Below are 19,935 nucleotides of genomic sequence, written 5' to 3' on the forward strand. Positions count from 1 at the left end.
TTGTCTTTTAGCATTCCACCCACACGGCAGGCCGAAATGCCAGCAGCTGGTTAAAAGGTTAGTAATTTTAATTTTGGCATCAGCAAAAGTCTTTTAGTCCGATTTTCTGTACCAATCAAGGTATCTAGGAATATCTATGAAAAGCTGTGGCGTTAATTTTGAGGTATTTCCTGCTCTTCAAAATAAAACGCAAATGCATTCCCCCCCCCCCCCGAGTTAATGGAGTACAGATAGTTCCCGCATCACCTGATAAAACAAGGCATTAAAATTCGTAAGAGTGTAAAGCGGGTATCGATAAGAGAATAACATGATTTGACTATAAAACACTGAGCGGAAGTGACTCCGAAACACACGGCGGTGAGTTGACAGTGCAGAGGGCCAGGCCGTCAATAACTGGAGGAGCTCTCCGGAATTGTTCACAACAACAGACAGAGGAAGACGCTTCAGCTCTGACCAAATAAAGACCAGTCGCGGTTCAGATCCTGTTTGGCTCGATCAGACGGATAGCAGCGTGACCACGGCTCTTCAGGTGTTGTTTGTACGAGGCTAACATTTCCCTCTTGATTGTTACAGCCGTGGTGGGTTGGTGATATTTTTATTCAGACCGTTTGGGACTATGGCTCAACATGGACATCAACATCATCATGTAGCCAGTTCCCAAAAAGCACTTATGCTGGAGATGAAAAGTCTCCAAGACGAGCCAGTAGAAGGCTTTAAAGTAACTTTGGTGGACGAATCGGACATGTACAACTGGGAAGTGGCAATTTTTGGACCCCCTAATACCCACTATGAGGGTGGTTATTTTAAGGTGAGTAGCTAATGTTAGCTAGCAGCCTTTCTATTGTTCTTAAGCGAGAAAAGTGGGGTTCATTTCCCCCAGCTAAATGTTTTCACACACCCCTAATTTTAACATCCCGTAGAAATGTGGTAGGATAAATCTGCTTCATAATATGTATCTAATGAAAATAACTTTTAATTATTATTTTTTTAATGACTGAAAATGTGGTAGTTCCTTAAAATCAATCGTTTTACATAGTAATTTGATTTAAACTATGCTTGTAGTTTTAACTACATTATATGACGTACGGCTTCTTCTTAAGTCATTTTTTTTTTTTTTTTTTTTACTGTAATTAAAATATTAAACTTGTTGTAGCTCAGTGGTTTGACTCAAAAGCTATAAAAAGTCTCTTCTGCTTGTACTCAAGACTTCGGTCTCTGTAACACATGTAATATTAAAGTTAAGGTGTTACAGTGACACCAGACGTTAATATTACATTAGCCAATATTGTATGATGATTTTACTGTTGTTGTAGTTTTTTGTATAGGTTATAGGCTTTATCTATGAGTAATTTTGTGTATTACTTTATGGCCAGAGCATAAGCTCTTCATTGTACTGTGGAACTAGTGCTCTTGCCACATTTCTCAGATGTTGCAAAACGCATAGGCTATTGCAGAAGGTGAGATGCAGTAGTGTAATTGATTTCCCCAAACATATCATGATTTTGTTACAACTTTTGTTTTAAATTATTTAAAATTTATGTATTATTGTTTATTTGTATAAGCTGTTCTTCTTTCAGCATAGTGAAATTAATGATAAAGGGCATTTTTGTGACTCATTGGCATACTTTTTTTTTTTTTTTCTACAAGGCCATCCTTTAGAATGGACACAACCACTTTCCTCAGCTTTGAAAATGTTGCTTCTGTGAGGCTGCTGCTGTGTACAGAATTCCTTTGTGTGGACAGGAATGCTCTGCCTGCCTGTGAAATCTATCGCTGGGCTGTAGCTCATTGTTCTATGCTAGGTTTCTATCCAACCAGTTTTCATTATTATTCAAAGTAACGCCCTATCTTCCCCAGTGAGGCAAACAAACTGCTACGACACAGGGCAGCTGCCTGTACAGGCCGTGACGTCACATGACACTTGGCTGAGTCAGGCTTTCAGGCTGTGGTGCTCACTTCAAACTACGCCAATGAGTAAAGACTAAGTCATTTTAACAAGGCCTGTGTGAGAGAGGAGACACTTCTTTGTGCCACAATACTAGCTCTGATTTGACACTTTTCATGTGTTTTACTTTTTAATGTCAGCACTCCCAAAGGTGATGGCAAAATTAATATAAGATCAGGCTCTATAATAAAACATAGCATTTTATTGCTGTCATCACATTTTACATTTTATACAGTTTCACACTCTTACTTGTATTGTCAGGACTTGTTTTTCCAGCTCATCAAAGTTGGTTCTTGCTAATATGCTAGTATTATGCTTAACTGCCTAAATGTCTCCTGTTAAAAGTTTAGAACCAGGCATGTTGGGGCACGAACACCATCAGAACTAGGTCACACTCCTCGAAATCAGCAGGCCTTTATCTCCTCTGCTTGTGGTGAATCAGTACAAAGAACAACAACATGTGCCGTTTAGTTATATCTGGCACACAAATAGTACTACTGTTCTCAAACAGCAGTGCTCAATATTTATCTTAATAACACACTGTTCGAAAAGAGACAACTGTCTTTTGCTTTTATTACAATGGTTAACTGTTAAAACTGTTAAATGTAATGATTTAATTAAACTTTCTGTTTACTATTATACACCTGTGTCTACTAACCAACTTGTCACCAGTTAAGATTGGTGACTGTTAGTAATTTCTACTCTCCTGTCTTAACCATTAACACCTCTGGCCTAATTGTTAAATTGTTACTTTATTCAACCAGGAATCAGTCTTTCTGTACCATCTCTGTGCAAATTGTTAACATTCATCTAGTACGTTGTTGGGCAGTTAGTATAGTGCTCTGCTCCCTCTATAGGCGATTATTAGGTTATGACGAAGCGTGCACTTGAATAGCTGACATTGGCCTTGTACTTGAGTGCATGTGTGAGAGGAGGGTTACATAGCACCAGACCCAACCCAGTTTCACAGGGCTTGGCTGGGTCGTGCCTGTTCTGGGCCTCTGCAGGAGTCATGTTTCCCCCCTCTGGCTGTGTCACAAGGAAACTAGAGCTGGACAGGGAAAAGAGGGAACATGTCCACACTGAGATCACGGAGATAAAGAGGAGGTGTGTGAGAGGTTTAGAAGCCTTAGTTCATTTTGGCTATGAAACTGATCAAGTTGTTTTCTGGTCCTGATCACAACTTTAAATCAGCATTTTTTTGTTCAAAGTGTTCTCTTTACATAGCTTGACTAGCCATACAACGTTCTTAATGTTCACTACATAAAAAGTAGTCTGGTGCTGTTTGTAAAGCTGTCATCTACAGGCAGTACTTGAAAGTACAGAGTAAACCAATCAAAGGGCCAGTAGCAGAAAAACAGTGGGTAGATAAGTGAAACTAAAGCACTGTTTTTGTAGAAACTAGATCACTGATTTTAGTGTGAAATATGCAGCTAAGGTCAGGTGTAAGTTGATGGAAGTGGATGTTTGCCCTCAGGGATCGTCTTTATGACCAGATTGTTCTAAAATCAAATACTTAGATTTTTTTTCTATCTGACCATTGTTGGGTTTTATATAGAAACATCATGGTAACATCACGTGACTCTTCTGAGGATAACTGTAGACAAGCAGAAGAAACGTAGACTAAAGGATGTGAAGCTTTATTTACACTTGAGAGCAAAGAGGGCACTTCACAAAGTGTGACTACACTCATCTTTTTTAGAATTGTAGTGAAACAGGGCTGTGGATGTCTAAAAATGTTACTATATAGATAGATAGTAATATACAGACTAAATATATTATATAGATGTGTGTGTTAGTGCACTGTTTTGAGTTTAGAGTCATTTTAAATATAATTTGGGATAAACTATCTTGGCAGAGCATATCACCTATCGGTTTTAATTTTCACTTCCAAATGGCGTTTCTGGATTTTTGTAAAGCTTCCCCATAAACCCAAATGTGACTTTGTTCACATCATTGTTTTTATTGTAGACAGAAAAGTGCTTCACATCATATTCAAGTGAAATACCTGAAAATAACCTCTCTTGATACACAAATCATTAATGTGTTATAAATTTCAGTGTTGGCATGTTGGAACATGCAGCTCTAAGGAAACAGCAGTAATAGGCAGCAAGCTTGTTTGAACTGATACCAGTTAATGTCTGATGCCCTGATCTTTAACTTTGTGTAAAATTTGAGATATTCACAGAATAGTTTTTGTTCTGATTGGCCATAGTCTAGTGCATGACCAGTTATTTTATATTTTGTATTTAAGAAACATTGCCTGATTATTCTACTGTTCCCGATATACCCTGGCCTTTGTTTTGTTTTTTCAGAATTAGAAAGTATACAAGGTTTAAATCCATCACAGAATACTACTACTATGCTGCCATCTCTTGCGCTTGCTGCTTGTTGTGATCAATAAAATGTCATAACTGAAACCAGACCTCACAGGCCATGAGTGCAGTCACTGGGCATGCGTAATGTTACTGAAGAACATCTGATAGATGTGTGCTTCTTTTAAGCCTGACTTTATTTTTGGAAAATAGCTCTTGAAATTGTGATTAGGATAAAAATCAATATAGTTCACATTGGGCTTCAGGAAGGACTCCTTTCTGATTTGTACATGGCTAGGGTTAGTTGATCTGTCGGTTACTGTTGCATCATTGCCAACCCATCATGTGTTGACTGAGTTTCTTTCAGAAGCCCAACCTCCTTTTTCTGGCCTTGTCAACCAGGGCATTTTCACAAGAGTCTGTGCTAATCTAGTGATCTGATTTTAAAACCATACTATTCACTAAAGGGACAGTTCAGAATTTTGGACATAGGGCCTCATTTCCTAGTTAGCCAAAGTGATGGAGACATTTGGAGACACTTTTTAAAATATTCCAACCAGTCCTTGTATTTGCAGAGGTCGTTGGTCTTAACCACTCCACAAAACATCCGAAGCAAATGTATTATAACACCAGACTGTCAATGTAAATGTCTGTGTCGATAAAATAATTTTAGTAGTAAAACCAACCTTGTATTTGAAGGATTTATGTGTGAGCAGCAGCAGCAAGTTGTACTTCCTGATAGAAAGCTTGGCAGCGGCGGACTGCTATGAGAAAATAGTTCCTCAACATGCGATGATTCATGCGATGCAAGGTTAGTTTTATTTCAAACATTATTCCATTGATACAGACATTTACATCAACAGTCTGGTGTTATAATAGATTTGCTTCGGGTGCTTTGTGGAGTGGGTAAGACTGTTTTTCAGTGACAAGCTAACTGTGGCCATGAACATGTGCTAGCCTAGCACGGGCGACCTCTGCAAATACAAGGACTGGATGGAATATTTTTAAAAGTGTCTCCACATGTCTCCAACACTCAGGACCTCATTTCCTAGTGAGCCAATGTCAAAAATTCCAAACTGTCCCTTTAAGTCACCTACAGGTATCTGGTTTAATAAGTGTGCCAAATGTATGTGATAAGCACAACAAAGCAACAAAAGTGACAAACCTCAAATTAGTTTGTGAGTTTAGTGTGCTTAAAAATATACCACACACAATACTATTTTACTATTTTTATGTCTAAAACTGCTCTTTAATGACCATTGAGCTGCAGTAAGAGTTGTCACAGTATCAAATTGTGAAGTTGAGATTTTTGTGAGATGAAGCACCACAATTTTACAATTACTGAAATCATTAAACACAAATTAAAATAAACAGTAAAGTTATTAATTTACTTCAATTCACTTGGTCTGATAGATTAACATTGCTCTAGATCATTCATGAAATCAAACTTTCTAAATAAAAAGCACATTTTATGTGGTACAACAGTCATTTTTCCCTCGGTAATGCAAAAATGTATGTTTATTAAATAACAGAATAATCTTCTGCATCCCTAGCATCAGCATTTCCTTATGATGCAATGGTGCCAATCCAAACATTGTGGACTGTGATTTCCCTATAGACTGTATATAACTGGACATGACTAATCCACTAGCTGCCATGTTCCAAACAGTAAGTGAGTATGGGGGTGCTTCTGGCTCCTTCCACTCTGTTTCCAGTTGACTTTACATTGGAAATGTCGCTTCTTTTTCTGTAACTGCTGCAGTGAGCCTTGTCATTTGGTCTTAAAATTTTCATATTAGCCAGCTCTACATGATGCTGCTGCTTTTATTTAGCTTTTTTGGACGTAAATAAATTTTCATTCTTAATATGGTTTTTGTTTCCAAATTTGCCCCATAACCTCTACCATCGTGAGATTCATTTGACTGGAGCCGACTGCTATTGGGTATGGCAATACAATTTGATTTTATTCTTAAAGTGCTCGTTGTTCCTCCTATACTATTACTACCAACACACTCTCACCGTGTCTCCTACCCATGGGCGGCTGTAGTGAGCAGCAGCTGAGCATGCCAAATCAGCATCAGTGTTCCTCGTGTGCATGCATGTGTGCATGCATGCGTGGGAGGGATCAGCAGCACTAGGCTTCATGCTGTGACTGACGTATGTGTGTGTAATCAGTGTATTTAGTGCACCCCTTCCCAACTTTGCCATAGAGCACCTTATGGTCAAGGGGAGGGATCATACACACAGGCCACATTGTTGCTAATAAAGGGATGTGCTGTAAACATGGGACCATATAATGCTAGCACGCGGTTGCAAAGGAGTGGATTGTCTTGGGCTGGGGTGACAGCTGTAGAGAACACCCCCAGCATATATCGTACCCAGCGGCCCCTCATGCTCTGCCTCCCCCTCCCTCTATAACGTATTACTTTACCCTGTCATGTGCCTGTCCATGCTCCTACTATTAACTGCTATTTTTAGAGATGTTACGTTCTGATGAAAGGAGGTGGCAATATTGACTCAAATGAATATCTGTATTTTTGAAGTATCTCATATTTGATATATTCTGATGATGATGATCAACCCTACAGGAATGTATAAGTTTATGAGGTTTATGAAGTTTAGTATCTGACAAATGTGAAATGACTGTAAAATTACCCACAACAATTGTGAAATATTGTTTTATACCCTTATTTGGATTTTTTTTTCTCATTAAGTTGAATTTTTTATCTATTATTAATAATAATAATATTTCTTTTATTCGTTATATCACAGTTTAATAACATATTTCTAATTAGGTCTATGCAAATTAATTACATGTTTATTAAAATTGAGATACAGGATACAACTTCAATTATTAGATTTTTATTTTATTATTTTTTTTGTGAACCTATGCACACATAAAATTGTGAAAAACAAAATTTTTTTTGTTTTTTTTTGTACAAAATGTTCTACTTTCCAACACTTTCTATTTGTAACGTAGTTAAATGTTTATAATGCATTTTAATTATGTATTTCAGAATGTTTTCATCTGTTTACCTTTTTTTCAGGCACGACTCAAGTTTCCTGTTGATTACCCATACTCTCCTCCGTCCTTCCGCTTCCTCACCAAAATGTGGCATCCCAACATTTATGAGGTAACAGACATGTAGAGTTTCTGCAATTAAACACTGACTCTAGAAATTAATCTCTTTTTAGTCACTGATAAAACTGTAACTGTCTTATGTGCAAGGTACATCTCCTTTTAGGAAAAGCATACGGTGACATGTAGTTTTTCATGCAACATAAAGTGTCAGTCATAAGGAGGTTCTAGGGTTATGTTTAATGTTCTCTTGTTTTACCCTTTTAGAATGGAGATGTTTGCATTTCTATTCTGCATCCGCCTGTAGATGACCCACAAAGTGGCGAGCTGCCCTCAGAAAGGTGGAACCCAACACAAAATGTCAGGTACATGTTTGTACAAGACAAGTGCATGTTCTTTATCCTTTCTCTATTACTGAAATAGAAAGATTATCTCTGCAGCTTTTGTTTTTCTTTTCAAAGAAGTAATTCTAAAATTTGTTCCCCCATCACTCTTGGAGACTGAAGTACCATCTTTACTACAGAAGCCTGTTATGTAAACATAACCTAATAGTTCTATAGCAGAATTTCACATTGCCAGTTCTTAATCTGCCTGTACGAAGATATTTGTAACTATACTATTTGTCAACCATTGGTCATTGGTCAACCATGCCCTCCTGAACAAAGACAATGACAAGCCACACAACACTATACTATTACAGGGTTGTAGCCTTCTGAGCAGAAAGATGAGTTCAGATGACAGCAGACAAATGGATCTGGTCTGAGCAAACATGCTGCTTGTGAGACCTCCTCCGTCCTCCCCCCTCTGTCTCCATCTGTCCTTGTTTCAGGCCATCTCGTTGCTTTGTGCTCAAGTCTCAGCCCCTCATCTCATCTTACCTCCACCTCTCTGCTCTTATCCCTCTACTTCCTGGTTCTCACCTTTACTCGATTTTAATCTGCCTCCTGTGTTCATTGAGTGTCTGTGTCTTTTCAGGACTATCTTACTCAGCGTGATCTCTCTGCTCAATGAGCCCAATACGTTTTCACCAGCCAACGTTGACGCCTCAGTCATGTACCGCAAATGGAGGGAGAGCAAAGGAAAGGACAGGGAATACATAGATATCATCAGGTAAACATAAAAGCATTCTAGATATCATGAATTGTCTAGAAAGTACAAAACCAGAGCTTTCAAGTTTTAAGATTTTAAGTTTTCTGTTGGAGGGTCTGCCTCATCTCCATGCAGGTGTTGCTTTGCCTAGAATGTTCCATAGCATGGCATAAAATGTATCCATCTGCATGAAAACAAGTACTTAGATGTTAGATCTTAGATATTTTTTTCAGCAGTACAAATGCCTGAAATTCAATAATGCAAGATGGATATATTTAATACCATACTGTGAAATATTCCCAGGTGATGGACGCTCTACCAGAAAAATATTGATACTTTACAACTGATGTCATCATTCCCTGGGCGTATGATGCTAACTGTGAGCTCTGTTTGAGGCTTTGTTGGACTTTGATGTGAGCTTTATTTTAACACAGCTTAGTTGGAACTACAACAGGAGAACTGATTTGTGCTGTTAAACAAGTCCCTCTCAAATAACAATACAGTCACATGCTAGCGAGAAGCATTAGCCAACTGTTCTTCAGTTAGTCACTTATTATTTTTGTTGAAAATCAGACATTTAAACGGAGCTATGAGCACTAATATTGAACACGAACCCCTGAAAATGTGTGTATTTCACAGGGTTTGCTTATGTGTGCATTGAAAATTTATGAACATTTCACCAATACACACACATGTAGAACACCTCCAGCGTGATGTCACTGCAAAGTATCAATAGGGCGCTTTTAATTTAGAGCCACATAAAGGGAGCATGCTTTGCTAAAATGTTTAGTTTTTTTTAATTGGAAAATGTATTTCCTTTTGTCATGTGTCATTAAATGTGATGACATTTATTGTTACAGCAAGCAAGTATTGTCCACTAAAGCTGACGCCGAGCGAGACGGAGTGAAGGTTCCCGTAACATTGGACGAATACTGTGTCCGTACTCAGGTTCAACCCACAGACGATGGCTACAATCTGTTATACGACGACTATTGTGATGACGAGGACTTAGAGGACGATGAGGAGGAGGATGAGGATAACGAAGACTGTTGCTATGATGATGACTCTGGCAACGAGGACTCCTGACCTCCCAGCACTATCCCAGCTCCCCCCTCAGGCCATCCCCCCTTCCTTTCACCTCCATCTCCCATGAACTGAACTTTGATTCCGGCGCTTTGTCATTATCATTCACACTCGAACACTGGTGCCCGGTCCTCTATGTCAGTGCAGTGACAACATGCACTCTAAAATATGCTGAATGAAAAAGAAAGACACGTTTTTGCTGTTTTTATAGTTTTTAAAAAAAAAATATGTCTCCTGACAGTACAGATATGATCGCATTTAACTTCCTTTGGTGCTTGTCTACCCTGTTTATTGAAGATCAGAACTGGGTTATTAGAAAGCTTTGAGGGTTTTTTTTACTCTACAGCAGTGCAGAATGTTACATTTCAAGTTGGAGCAGGTTACAATTTAAAAAATGGCATTAATTTACATAGCAGCTTGAAGCTGACTTGTTCAGTTTTATTTAGTAATACTTAACTTTGACAGGTTTGGTCACTTCCCCATTTAAACCCTGTTTACGTGACCTCTGCCTGACAAGCCGCTTTGCCTCTGAAATTTTGGAACCTAGGCTGTGGAGGTGCAAATGGGGATGCTCTTCTTTTCAGACAGCCATTAATTTCCTTGTGCCTTTCTGCAGCTCTAAGTCACAAAGAGACAGCAGGATGAAACAAGCTATTACTAAAAGAGAACAACTTACCTGCCAGGAGCAGATTTTCAGGCTCATGGGGTCTCAGATGGAATTTTGAATAAGCGGCGCCCTCCCAGTGGAACAAGTTGCATTTATTTATAGCAACACCTGTCTGTCTGATCTGTTCAGTGTGTGAAAGTTAATATCAATCATCTGAACTGAGAAACAGTATTCAGTATCTCGATAACACAAAATGCATGATAACACAAATCTGTACTGTATTTAAATCCTACGGAATCTGTTAGTGTCTCATATGCAGCTGTGGACATGGCTGTAAACTAGAGTAAAGAATTAGCTCAAGCAATCCACTAACAGGTTTGTTGAGCAACTCCCCCGGACCATGTGTGTTTAGAGGGTTTCACTCTTCAGATGTTGGACTTGTGTTTGTGTTTTTTCAGCATAGCTCTGTCTCTATTTAAGGCAATACGCTGAATTAAGCATGCCCCCTAGTGGGAATAAGTGCAGGGAGATAATAAAAACTGCAGCCATATTAACATGGCTATTTTCATAGCAATGGCAGATAATTATATAGACAGTCCGGGTTCATTAGTCAAAAATACATTTTAGGATAAATTAAGTGCGCTCTTACAGCAATGGGTAAGCATAATTCAGCCACATACAGCTATTCTCATTGCTGTGTAATGTGTCCAGTGAGTGATTATTGTTCATTTAAAGTGCTTATTGGCTCTTATTAAGAAGCACAGGAAATGGGTTTGGCATGTTAATGGGGTCTTGAGCATGAAAAGGAGAAAACAGTTTTTCACCAGCATTCTTTTTGTGGTGTTTGTGGTTTTGAAAATGACCATAAATGTTAGGTTAATGTCTACTCAAATTTCTCTAACACATGAATTGTGAATGGGCTAAGGGTTATCTGATTTTTATGCCTCAATGTGATCTTCTATTTACAAAATGTGGTGTGAGCTGCAATATGTACTGCAAATGTATTGTTCATCAACCACAGATGTGTTCTTGACTAAATGATGAATGACTAATGTTCTCTTTTATGAATGGAAAATGCCTCTTGATGAACTCCTTTTTTCACAATACCCCAGTTATGGTCATACATTGGAGCTTTGATTGGTAGAAGCTCCTAATAGTTCATGGAAACAGCTCAGGAATACAGCAAAACAACCAACAGACCATCTTTCCAAAAGTCACACCTTATGGCCACAAAAGAACTGTTTACAATCTCTACCTTGATATGCTCATGTGGATACTTGGATGATCACTTGATGTTTTTCCTGTTTATATTTCCTTTTTTTCTTATGGTTTATAAATCTATTTAAAATCTGAAATAAAGATCTTTATTAGATGTTGATGTGTGATAAGAGTCCACACAAATGTGTGCAAAACATGATGCATGTACAGAAGACAAAGTCAAGATGACATATACAATCAAAGGTATTTAATGCTTATATAATGTATTCACCTGACTAAGCAGCAGTTCTAATTGACTATCTTAAAGTCTCTTGTAGGAATGTGCAAACAAAGTATGGTTCACTGCATCTTTGTGCTGGCTATTGAGAGGTAAGACTTTGTCAATCCTCTGCAATTGTATATTTTTAGTTACGCATGATGAGAGATGTACACTGTAGTCATCCTAAAAAGGGTGGTGGAGACCTTAAAGGATTTTCTGATGCTCTGTTTTGTAAATAAAAACAAAAAGGGTGGCTTTTTCAAAGATGATTTCTGATCCGTCGTATGTGGAATTTTTCTTTTACAGCTTCCAGGAAATGTGTCAGCTGGTGTTTGTTGGTGAGTCATGTATACATCTTGTTGTGGCTGTTCATAATTACAATTTTATTTACTTACCTTTTAGCTTTTTTGTTATCGTAATAGTAATTCATATGCATATCAGGTTAATGTTGCATGTAACTTACCTGTAGAAGTTGAACTGTGTCCCTTTTCCACTGCAAAATCAAATAACATCTGCCATCTGCTGATTGTGGGACTGGATACTTGGCCTTGTGCCTGCCCTTTCCTGCATGTTTGTTGTATAGTTTTATTGATAAAATTTTTAGACTCAAAACTGAGTCAATTCATTTTGATCTTTATGCCTCTAGAGGGCAGTGACATGTAGCTTTAAACAACTAAAGTTAGTGTCTAACAAGGTGCTAGACAGAGGAAGAGTATAAATAAAAAACACACATTTGTGAAATAAAATGTTTTGGTATTTTTCAGGTCACAAATCTGCAATTAATCTTCTGTGGACAAAGACACGGTAAAAGTGACAAAAGTTTACTGTTGCTATAATGGAATACTTGCATATTTCATTATAGTTTGTAGTTACTCTTTGATAGGTCTTTTGGTATATAAGATCATATATATTTATCGATGATCAAATGTACACGCACTAAAGTTAGTGCAACTACTCAAACAACCAAGTCACATAAATCAAATTTGGCAGCAACAAGCAATCCTCTCTTCTAGAAATAAACATATTTATAATACAGGGCTTAATCTGTGAATCAGATTCACTGGAACACTGCTGGACAGGTGTCATGAGTTGGGGGATCATGTTAAACAGATTCTTCCAATTTCATTAAATTCTCTCTGATCCTTTAAAATCTATCTTGGATCTTTTACCCTCAAACAGTAAGAGAAAGATTGCCCCAAATGGGGCATTCAATTAAGCTCTGGATATATATGTACATATCTGAGCCGCACCAAATGTCTGCTTAAATAAAAAGGGTGGATAACAGTGTGATACTGACTGTAGAGTTGAAGAAAGTAGGGGGATTGGTCCATATGTCAGAATATGCCAAGTCTCCAAGGCAACAGAAGTTGAAGGTAGGATCGTGGTGGACGGAATAAAATGGATGACAACAATATAAGTGGGGTAAAAATCACTTTATGACGTCAAGTGTGTTTCTTTCCTCTTTGACAGTAATGATTGAGTGTTATGAGTAGTCGCACACATGCAAAGCTATAGAAATGACTGCACTAACCTGAAAATGCAGTGCACTAGACATCCTGCTGGGCCTTTCTGCGTGTTTGGCCTAGCAGTCTTGCTTCTACACAGTAGGCTACATGGCATCCCTTTTAGTCATGCAGAAGTGCTGCAGTTATTTTAACATCCAAAGGCTACATTGTTTATTTCTGCCCTGCTCTTATATCTGGCACCGACTGGAATACACTGATTGCAAGAATATACTGACAGAATACTGAATATCAGCAATAAAATGTATTTTGTAATGTAATCTGTTACATGGTCCTGAATACTTGGAATACTTTACTTTTAACTTTTATTAGTTTGAAGGTTATGTTGCATGGTCATGAACCATGGTGTATTCCTTTCATTTTAAGAAAGTAACTATTCAGATTTAACAATTTACTGGAATACATTTACTCAAAACGTGTATTCTGAATGCATCTGTTTCATAGCCTACATATGTACTAACCACTACTGGCAAATAAAATAAAGCCTCTTAATGAGGAAGCACCCTGTCTTTCCTTTGCAGATTGCTGCTGTAATTGAACTGGACATGTTGTGTGATCTTTCAGTTATTTGCTATATCTCATTAACAACTATAAAATATGAGATGGCATGATTGGATTCAAATAAATAATAACCTACATTTAGTAAGTGAGTGAGATATAGCTTACAGCAGAGGGTGAGAGTTCAATTGTGGTCTTGCAATCTATATGGTAAATAGGTTTCTTTTTTCTCAAGGTGATTACATCAGGCAGTGACCTTTGGCTGGACTTCAGCGCCCAAGATATGTGATTACTTCTGATTATCTAACAGTTTGGTTTACATGGCCCCACACTGAGGATGTCCTGCTACAGCTTCATCCATGAAGGATTATCCTTACTGTTTCCTGGTTCACTGTCATATGTCATCTTGTGGTGTAGAATGTAGCAATTGAGTTGATTTAACTCTTCACAAAACATCCAGATTCCTGTGTACACTTGAACCCATCTCTGCAGACAAACTGGAAAAACACCATAAGACAAATAAGACTTAGAATGTTTATGCAAATGTGGTCGCCTAGTAGTTATTTCACACTAGGTCCATCAAATATTGTGAAAATGTGAAATTAAATTAATATGGAACTACACTCTGGCTGTACACAATTTTAATAATTATGCTGTATAGTTCATTGTGCTCACTCTAAACATATGTCGCATTACACAGTAAACAACTAGCATTGACCCACATTTTGTTTTCTTTAAGGGTGACAGTGAATGACTGGACACCCACTTCTGCAAAATGAGGTGATCAGTCACCTGCATTAAAAGTCGACAGTTTTGGCGGGAAAGGGAGACAGAAGGGACAGTCGCGGGCACAAACTGGATGAAAAAAACTGCATTAACTGTGCAAAATGCACAGCCTTTTTGTTTGAATTTGTTATTTTATTGCGCAAGATTAACCTTTCTGGCACCTGGACTGCATTTCACTTCAATCAACAGCCAAAAACAGGTAAATGAACGTGCTAGCTTTCACATTTTCACAGAAAGTTGTTTCTATCCGTACTAATGTAAGAGTTTTTATGACTGGGATTAAGCAACTAATTGTCTTAAATGTATGAAACTATAGCTTGTGTAACGTATTTTAAGAAAATGTTGTATTGTCCAGGGGAGTTATGTCTCTCGTGTAGCGGGCATCTTAACAACGTGGCCCTGCTCTCTACTCATTTGATTCAGAAAAAAAAAAAAAAAAAGTCCAACAGAATCAGATTTTCGAAGTCATCGTGGCCCTTCCTCTTTTAGACAGATACATGTATTGTTACCATTGTGAAGTATCCAGGGAAACACACCACTTTGTACCCCAAAACACACAGACAAGAGACTTATTAAAAAGATGTGAAATAAACCAACGAACCGCAGCATTTGTGTGACTGATAGATTATTGATAGGATTTTTAGTCAGTAGTAATTAATAAACTCTAATAGCATGCTAATTAAAACGAATAGCTCAATAATAATTAGATAATTGAGCACGTAGAGCTACAGGTGGGAGGAATCCAGACAGTAGCTCATGTATGCGGTTAGTAACCTGCACTGCCTATGCGCGTGTGCCCTCACCTGCTGCTGTGCAGCTCAAAGAAACCAAGAGCCCGGGTTTGATTGGTCAGCTGCGGTCGTCGTCGCATATAAAACACAGACAGCTCTGAGTCGCAGACTGGAGAGAGGGCGCGGAGCTGCGCCATAGAGCGCACGGTTCATCCAACGAGGAAACACCTGTTACTCACGTTGCAGCTGGAAAAGGGACTTTTGACTGGTAAGAAGTACTTAGGCTAAGACATTTCTATAGTTTATGCAGCATATTAGCCTTTATCCTTTATGTAAGTTTCCTAGTAAGTACCCTAGTATTTATGTCTAACACTGTTGTGCGTAATAACTGGGCTGCCTTAACCTGTTGATTGGTCAGTACAAGTTTAGCAGGGCAAATTGATGTATTAACTTAAAGAAAATATGACGCAATTGGGTTTTGTTTGTAACTTTATTTTAGAAATGTGTCAATTTTTATTTTTTTTTAATCATTTTGATAGATTTTACTAAATATTTTAACAAAAGAGAGTTGCTATTAAACGTCGAGCTCTCAGTGTAGTAGTAGGCTATTCCGTGTTAATTTTAATTACATCCTGCAATGTTAGATTGTTACATTGTGAGGTCCTCAGAAAGTTTGTAAATTCATATATGGTAAAGCTGTACACTCTGTGGATTGACTTTAATTATTTCCACACCATCTCTTTTTGTCTAATTAATTTCAGAAACACCTGAGTGACTCTGACATCCCACATCTCCCACTGTGTGGTGGGGCCATGTGGGTTCTGGATAAACTGCGTGGGTCTGTGGAGACCAATGTGCTGCGTCAGGGAGAGAATGGAGATAAGAAAAATGCTGTGGCTCCAACATATACCAACGTCCTCACCCCAGACAAAATCCCTGACTTTTTCATTCCTCCAAAGCTTGTCAGCTGTCCCCCAGAACCTGAGATTCATAAACCAAAAGAGGAGGTACAGCCTTCTACTTCAGAACAAACAATTGGAAGTGGGAAGAAGATCAGCAGCCCCCGCAGCCCTAGACTGGTTGCTAAGATTGCAGGAGACACTAAAAACCTGCTGAGAGCTGCTAACCGCCACATTATACAAATAGAAAGTGCTGATGACATTGTGGCTGGTGACACAAATGCAGATCCTCAGTCACAAACCGCCATGTCATTGCCTTATGTGCCCAAGACCCAGACCTCTTATGGCTTTGCCACATTAAAGGAGAGTCCTCACACACGGCGTAAAGAGTCTTTGTTTCACTGCGAGGTTACAAGTCCCATGACATCCCCCAATACTCAGAGGAGGACACAGGGCAAAGGCAGTGAAGGAGGGAATCATCTGAACCCAGCAGACTGCAACCCGTCCCACATGAATCCTTATCGATATTTCAGTGGTGGGGAGAGTGACACGTGTTCTTCTGCAGAATCCTCTCCCTTCAGCTCACCTCTACTTTCCCGATCAGCCTCTCTGCTAAAGATCTTCACCCACGAAACTCAAGCAAAGGTTGTGAAGGCCAAGCGGACATTTGCCCGTCATAGCTCACTGTCAACAGATGAATGCAGCTCAGCAGAACCTAGCCCTAATGTCCAACGACGCCTCCATGTCCCTTCTTTGCATGGAAGTTCAGGGGCATCTGATCATGGGCTTCAGCGAGAACACATTATTAATCTGCATAAAGGAGGCACGGTGAGGATCAGTGCAAATTATGATACAAGTACATCCCGCTTATTGATCCGTGTCCTAGCTGCAGAGAATCTGTATGACAAGCACTTTGACATCAAGAGCATTAACTGCTGTGTGTCTGTTTATCTTAACCCCGGGAAACTGCAGAAGCAAAGAAGCAACATAATCAAGAACAGCCGTAACCCTGTGTTTAAAGAGGACTTCTTCTTTGACTCGATAAGCTCAGTTCAAGTGAAGACCTTATCTGTTAAGTTCAAGGTAGTGAATAAAGGAACAAGCCTCAAGAGAGACACACTGCTGGGAGAGCGAGAGGTGCCTTTAACAAAGCTCTTATCAGGACTTTAAATCTGAAACAGGCTGTTAAAGCACAATGGCAAGAATATTTTTAATGTTTGCACTGGTCTCAAAACTAATGTTCTAGTAGAAGAAAGTGAACTGATAAAACAGACAATCTATTCAAGAAATTGGGCCCGCATGTTTTTTTTTCTTTTTCCAAAATTGGCTAATTCTCTGTAATTGTTTTCTTAAAAGAAGAATAACAAGAATAGGATTTTTGGCACTGTCCTCTATTTATAACAAACCTCATTAAATCTTCTTGGCTCAGAGAGGAGTTCTGGACATATCTCCCAACCTGGTTACTGAACTGTTGAATGGTTACTCAACTCCTCTGCTCTAACTTTTGTCCATATTTTTGCTTGCAGTGTGTTGGGTGGCATGCTTTTTATTGTTGTGTTTCATAAATACACAGGATGTGATTCTGTAAAAACGTACCGTAATACTACAGACAAAGATGCTTTTGTGAGCTTTCAAGTGGCTCTACATCCTGATGTGCAAATGACCCTTTGATATTTGTTGCCATGGTATACACAGGTGAGAGCTGTGGACAAATAAGGCAGTCACAATAGTCACATTTACATTCACATTCAAATTCACATTCAGTTTGTTGTGAATGCAACCAGAGTTCTAAAATTGTCATAATCTCACTATCTGTATAATTGCCATCTTAACGGTAAGGGGTCTGTAATTTGGCAGTTGGGTTTTATGTTATGACTTCAAAAAAGCAGAGAACTCAACTCACACAGACTCAATAATGGCAAATACGAGTACAAGTACTATAGTGTCTGTTTTTTGTTTAGCACATTAGGTAAAAATATATAAGGAGGCAATACATGAGAAACTGTTGTAATAATAGTGAAAATTATTACTTAAAATCTGTCTCTTTTTGTATAAAGTAAAACAAACAACTCACAGTAAATTTCTGTCAAATGGAGAACCTTGTTTGTACATTAGGTTTCATTGCATTAGTCCATATATTTTGAAGCCTTAGTAAAGCATGTATTTGTTACACATGCAGCTTTATGGGGTTATGTGGAGCGTCACATTTTCTACAGTGTACCAAATAAATATGCCAGTCATATAAATGGAGGTAGTCATCATTTTATGCAACCATGTTAATGGACGAAAAAGTTTGACAGTGGATGCTCATTTTGAGTTAAAGTGAGTTTTGGGGAAGGATGTAGGACTCATGCCACCCTGGATAGTATCCGTGCTCTGGATCTCCCAGATTTGGTGTACATTTGCATGAAATGCCTGAAAAGTATGAGACCCTAAAGCCTTACTCTGTGTACATGTGAGATGGTGTGTGTGATGAATATTTTTTGCATGAAACTATTCAATTTGTATGTAATTTTTTGCTACTGTTTTACATTAATGATTTTGTGCCCACTTTGTATGTATTGTAGTACATATTTATATATTCCAATATACTCAAAAGTTGCACCAACAATGTATCAAGAAATCACCAAAATATTAAAATGTTGTTTTTTTTTTATAATAATATAATAGGCAGAAATGACACATGATTGCAGTTTATAGGAACACCTGTCTGACAGACAGACACCACATATGCAGACAACAGATCTCAACTGCCGTTTAAAGTGGGATAAGATGAAATATCTATTCTTCGATGATACTAGTTGATGTTTTTGTGACTTAATTGGTAATACAGTGGCTTTGCAGATACATATTTGTATATTTTTACAATTTTATGAATGGCTGTTACTTCTGTTGTTGCCAATGTTTTCATTGCAGTTGGGTTGATGCATATTGTAGATTGTTTCTATATTTGTATTGTGAGGTGGTGGACTATCTTCAATGGAGAGTAACTGCTGCTGACCGGGCATTTCTGTGCCAGTTTAACTAAAACTATACTATATAGTGTATGTGCTTTGTTTTTTGTCTCTTGGACACATTTCTAAGTAAACAACCTTATCAATAAACATATCTAAATAATCTGTATGTACTGATATAGGCTTTAGCTTTGTGTAGCTGAAAGAAAACAACAAATGTTGTGTGTTTCTTAATGAGGTTGTATGTTTTCAGCTGAGAGCAATAGTTTTTAGTATTCATTATTTTGACCTACTTTGCATTCCCAAAATAATGGTTGTAAGGTTAACAGTAATTTAATCTGAAATAAAAATCTATGAAACATGTACAGTATATATTATGAGTGACATACCCTTCTAGCATGCAGGTTAAGTGGTCCTTGTATTTCCTGTATAATAATTACCAAAAGACAGCCACTGGCCTAAGCAATCATTGTATTACCATGTGTTTATGATGAACTGATTCACTTTGGCCCACTGGCCAGCTGATGGTTTAATTTTAAGGATTCTGTAAATAAGATTAAGTCTTCCTGTTTTAACAGGTTCCGCGTTGAAAATCTGCCAGTCCATTACTTGATTCTAAATTGTATTAACTGTATAAAAATGTGCTCTTAATTATATTCTTTTGTTGTGCTTGGGCCTGATGTGTACTGATACTTTTACACTGTGATGCTCCAACCACTCTGTTTTGGTATTATTCTGTATGGCATGAGCTACTTTAAATAAAATTAAAGAGCGTGTGTGGTGTTGTTTTTTTAAACTGTTTTTAGCAATGAATGGTACGTGCATTCTATTTTTTTTTTTTAACGGAATAATAATATTTTTTTATTTTTTCAATGAGTTCTATATATCCTCTAACCACTACTTCTCATGGTTTTTAGATCTACCCTCTCCACATGTCCTGCTGTACTTA

General features: G+C 38.0%; 2 protein-coding genes across 6 annotated transcripts; both read left to right on the forward strand.

The window, feature by feature from the left end:
• The first annotated feature begins 252 nt into the window (after nucleotides 1-252).
• Nucleotides 253-11,490, forward strand: LOC110160127 (ubiquitin-conjugating enzyme E2 R2-like). The gene is made up of 5 exons (XM_020924754.2): nucleotides 253-808; nucleotides 7,308-7,394; nucleotides 7,607-7,704; nucleotides 8,315-8,449; nucleotides 9,289-11,490. Exons 1-5 carry the CDS (start codon nucleotides 617-619, stop codon nucleotides 9,512-9,514), a joined length of 738 nt encoding a protein of 245 aa, XP_020780413.1. The 5' UTR covers nucleotides 253-616; the 3' UTR covers nucleotides 9,515-11,490.
• A 10-nt stretch (nucleotides 11,491-11,500) lies between these two features.
• Nucleotides 11,501-19,706, forward strand: LOC110160064 (C2 calcium-dependent domain-containing protein 4C). 5 transcript variants are annotated; one of them, XM_055164441.1, is made up of 5 exons: nucleotides 11,501-11,579; nucleotides 11,644-11,705; nucleotides 11,902-11,933; nucleotides 12,360-14,601; nucleotides 15,895-19,706. In XM_055164441.1, exons 4-5 carry the CDS (start codon nucleotides 14,476-14,478, stop codon nucleotides 17,200-17,202), a joined length of 1,434 nt encoding a protein of 477 aa, XP_055020416.1. In that variant the 5' UTR covers nucleotides 11,501-11,579; nucleotides 11,644-11,705; nucleotides 11,902-11,933; nucleotides 12,360-14,475; the 3' UTR covers nucleotides 17,203-19,706. The 5 variants fall into 5 exon arrangements, with proteins under 5 accessions (XP_055020416.1, XP_055020415.1, XP_055020417.1 ...); XM_055164440.1 differs by having other exon boundaries at nucleotides 11,573-11,705; nucleotides 12,360-12,399; nucleotides 13,852-14,601; XM_055164442.1 differs by lacking the exon at nucleotides 11,501-11,579 and having other exon boundaries at nucleotides 11,633-11,933; nucleotides 12,360-12,399; nucleotides 13,852-15,401.
• Nucleotides 19,707-19,935: the final 229 nt, after the last annotated feature.

The sequence above is a fragment of the Boleophthalmus pectinirostris genome, unplaced genomic scaffold, assembly GCF_026225935.1.
Source record: "Boleophthalmus pectinirostris isolate CB_2022bp ecotype Guang Dong unplaced genomic scaffold, ASM2622593v1 HiC_scaffold_7, whole genome shotgun sequence".
NCBI lineage: Eukaryota > Metazoa > Chordata > Actinopteri > Gobiiformes > Gobiidae > Boleophthalmus > Boleophthalmus pectinirostris.

What these genes read in the sequence shown, in the direction of transcription:
- LOC110160127 (XM_020924754.2), top strand. Translation starts at nt 617, where the DNA reads ATGGCTCAACATGGACATCAACATCATCATGTAGCCAGTTCCCAAAAA. An exon ending in ATGAGGGTGGTTATTTTAAG is followed by an intron (nt 809 to 7,307) that starts GTGAGTAGCTAA and finishes CCTTTTTTTCAG; the next exon opens with GCACGACTCAAGTTTCCTGT. An exon ending in GAATACATAGATATCATCAG is followed by an intron (nt 8,450 to 9,288) that starts GTAAACATAAAA and finishes TTATTGTTACAG; the next exon opens with CAAGCAAGTATTGTCCACTA.
- LOC110160064 (XM_055164441.1), top strand. Translation starts at nt 14,476, where the DNA reads ATGAAAAAAACTGCATTAACTGTGCAAAATGCACAGCCTTTTTGTTTG. An exon ending in CAATCAACAGCCAAAAACAG is followed by an intron (nt 14,602 to 15,894) that starts GTAAATGAACGT and finishes AATTAATTTCAG; the next exon opens with AAACACCTGAGTGACTCTGA.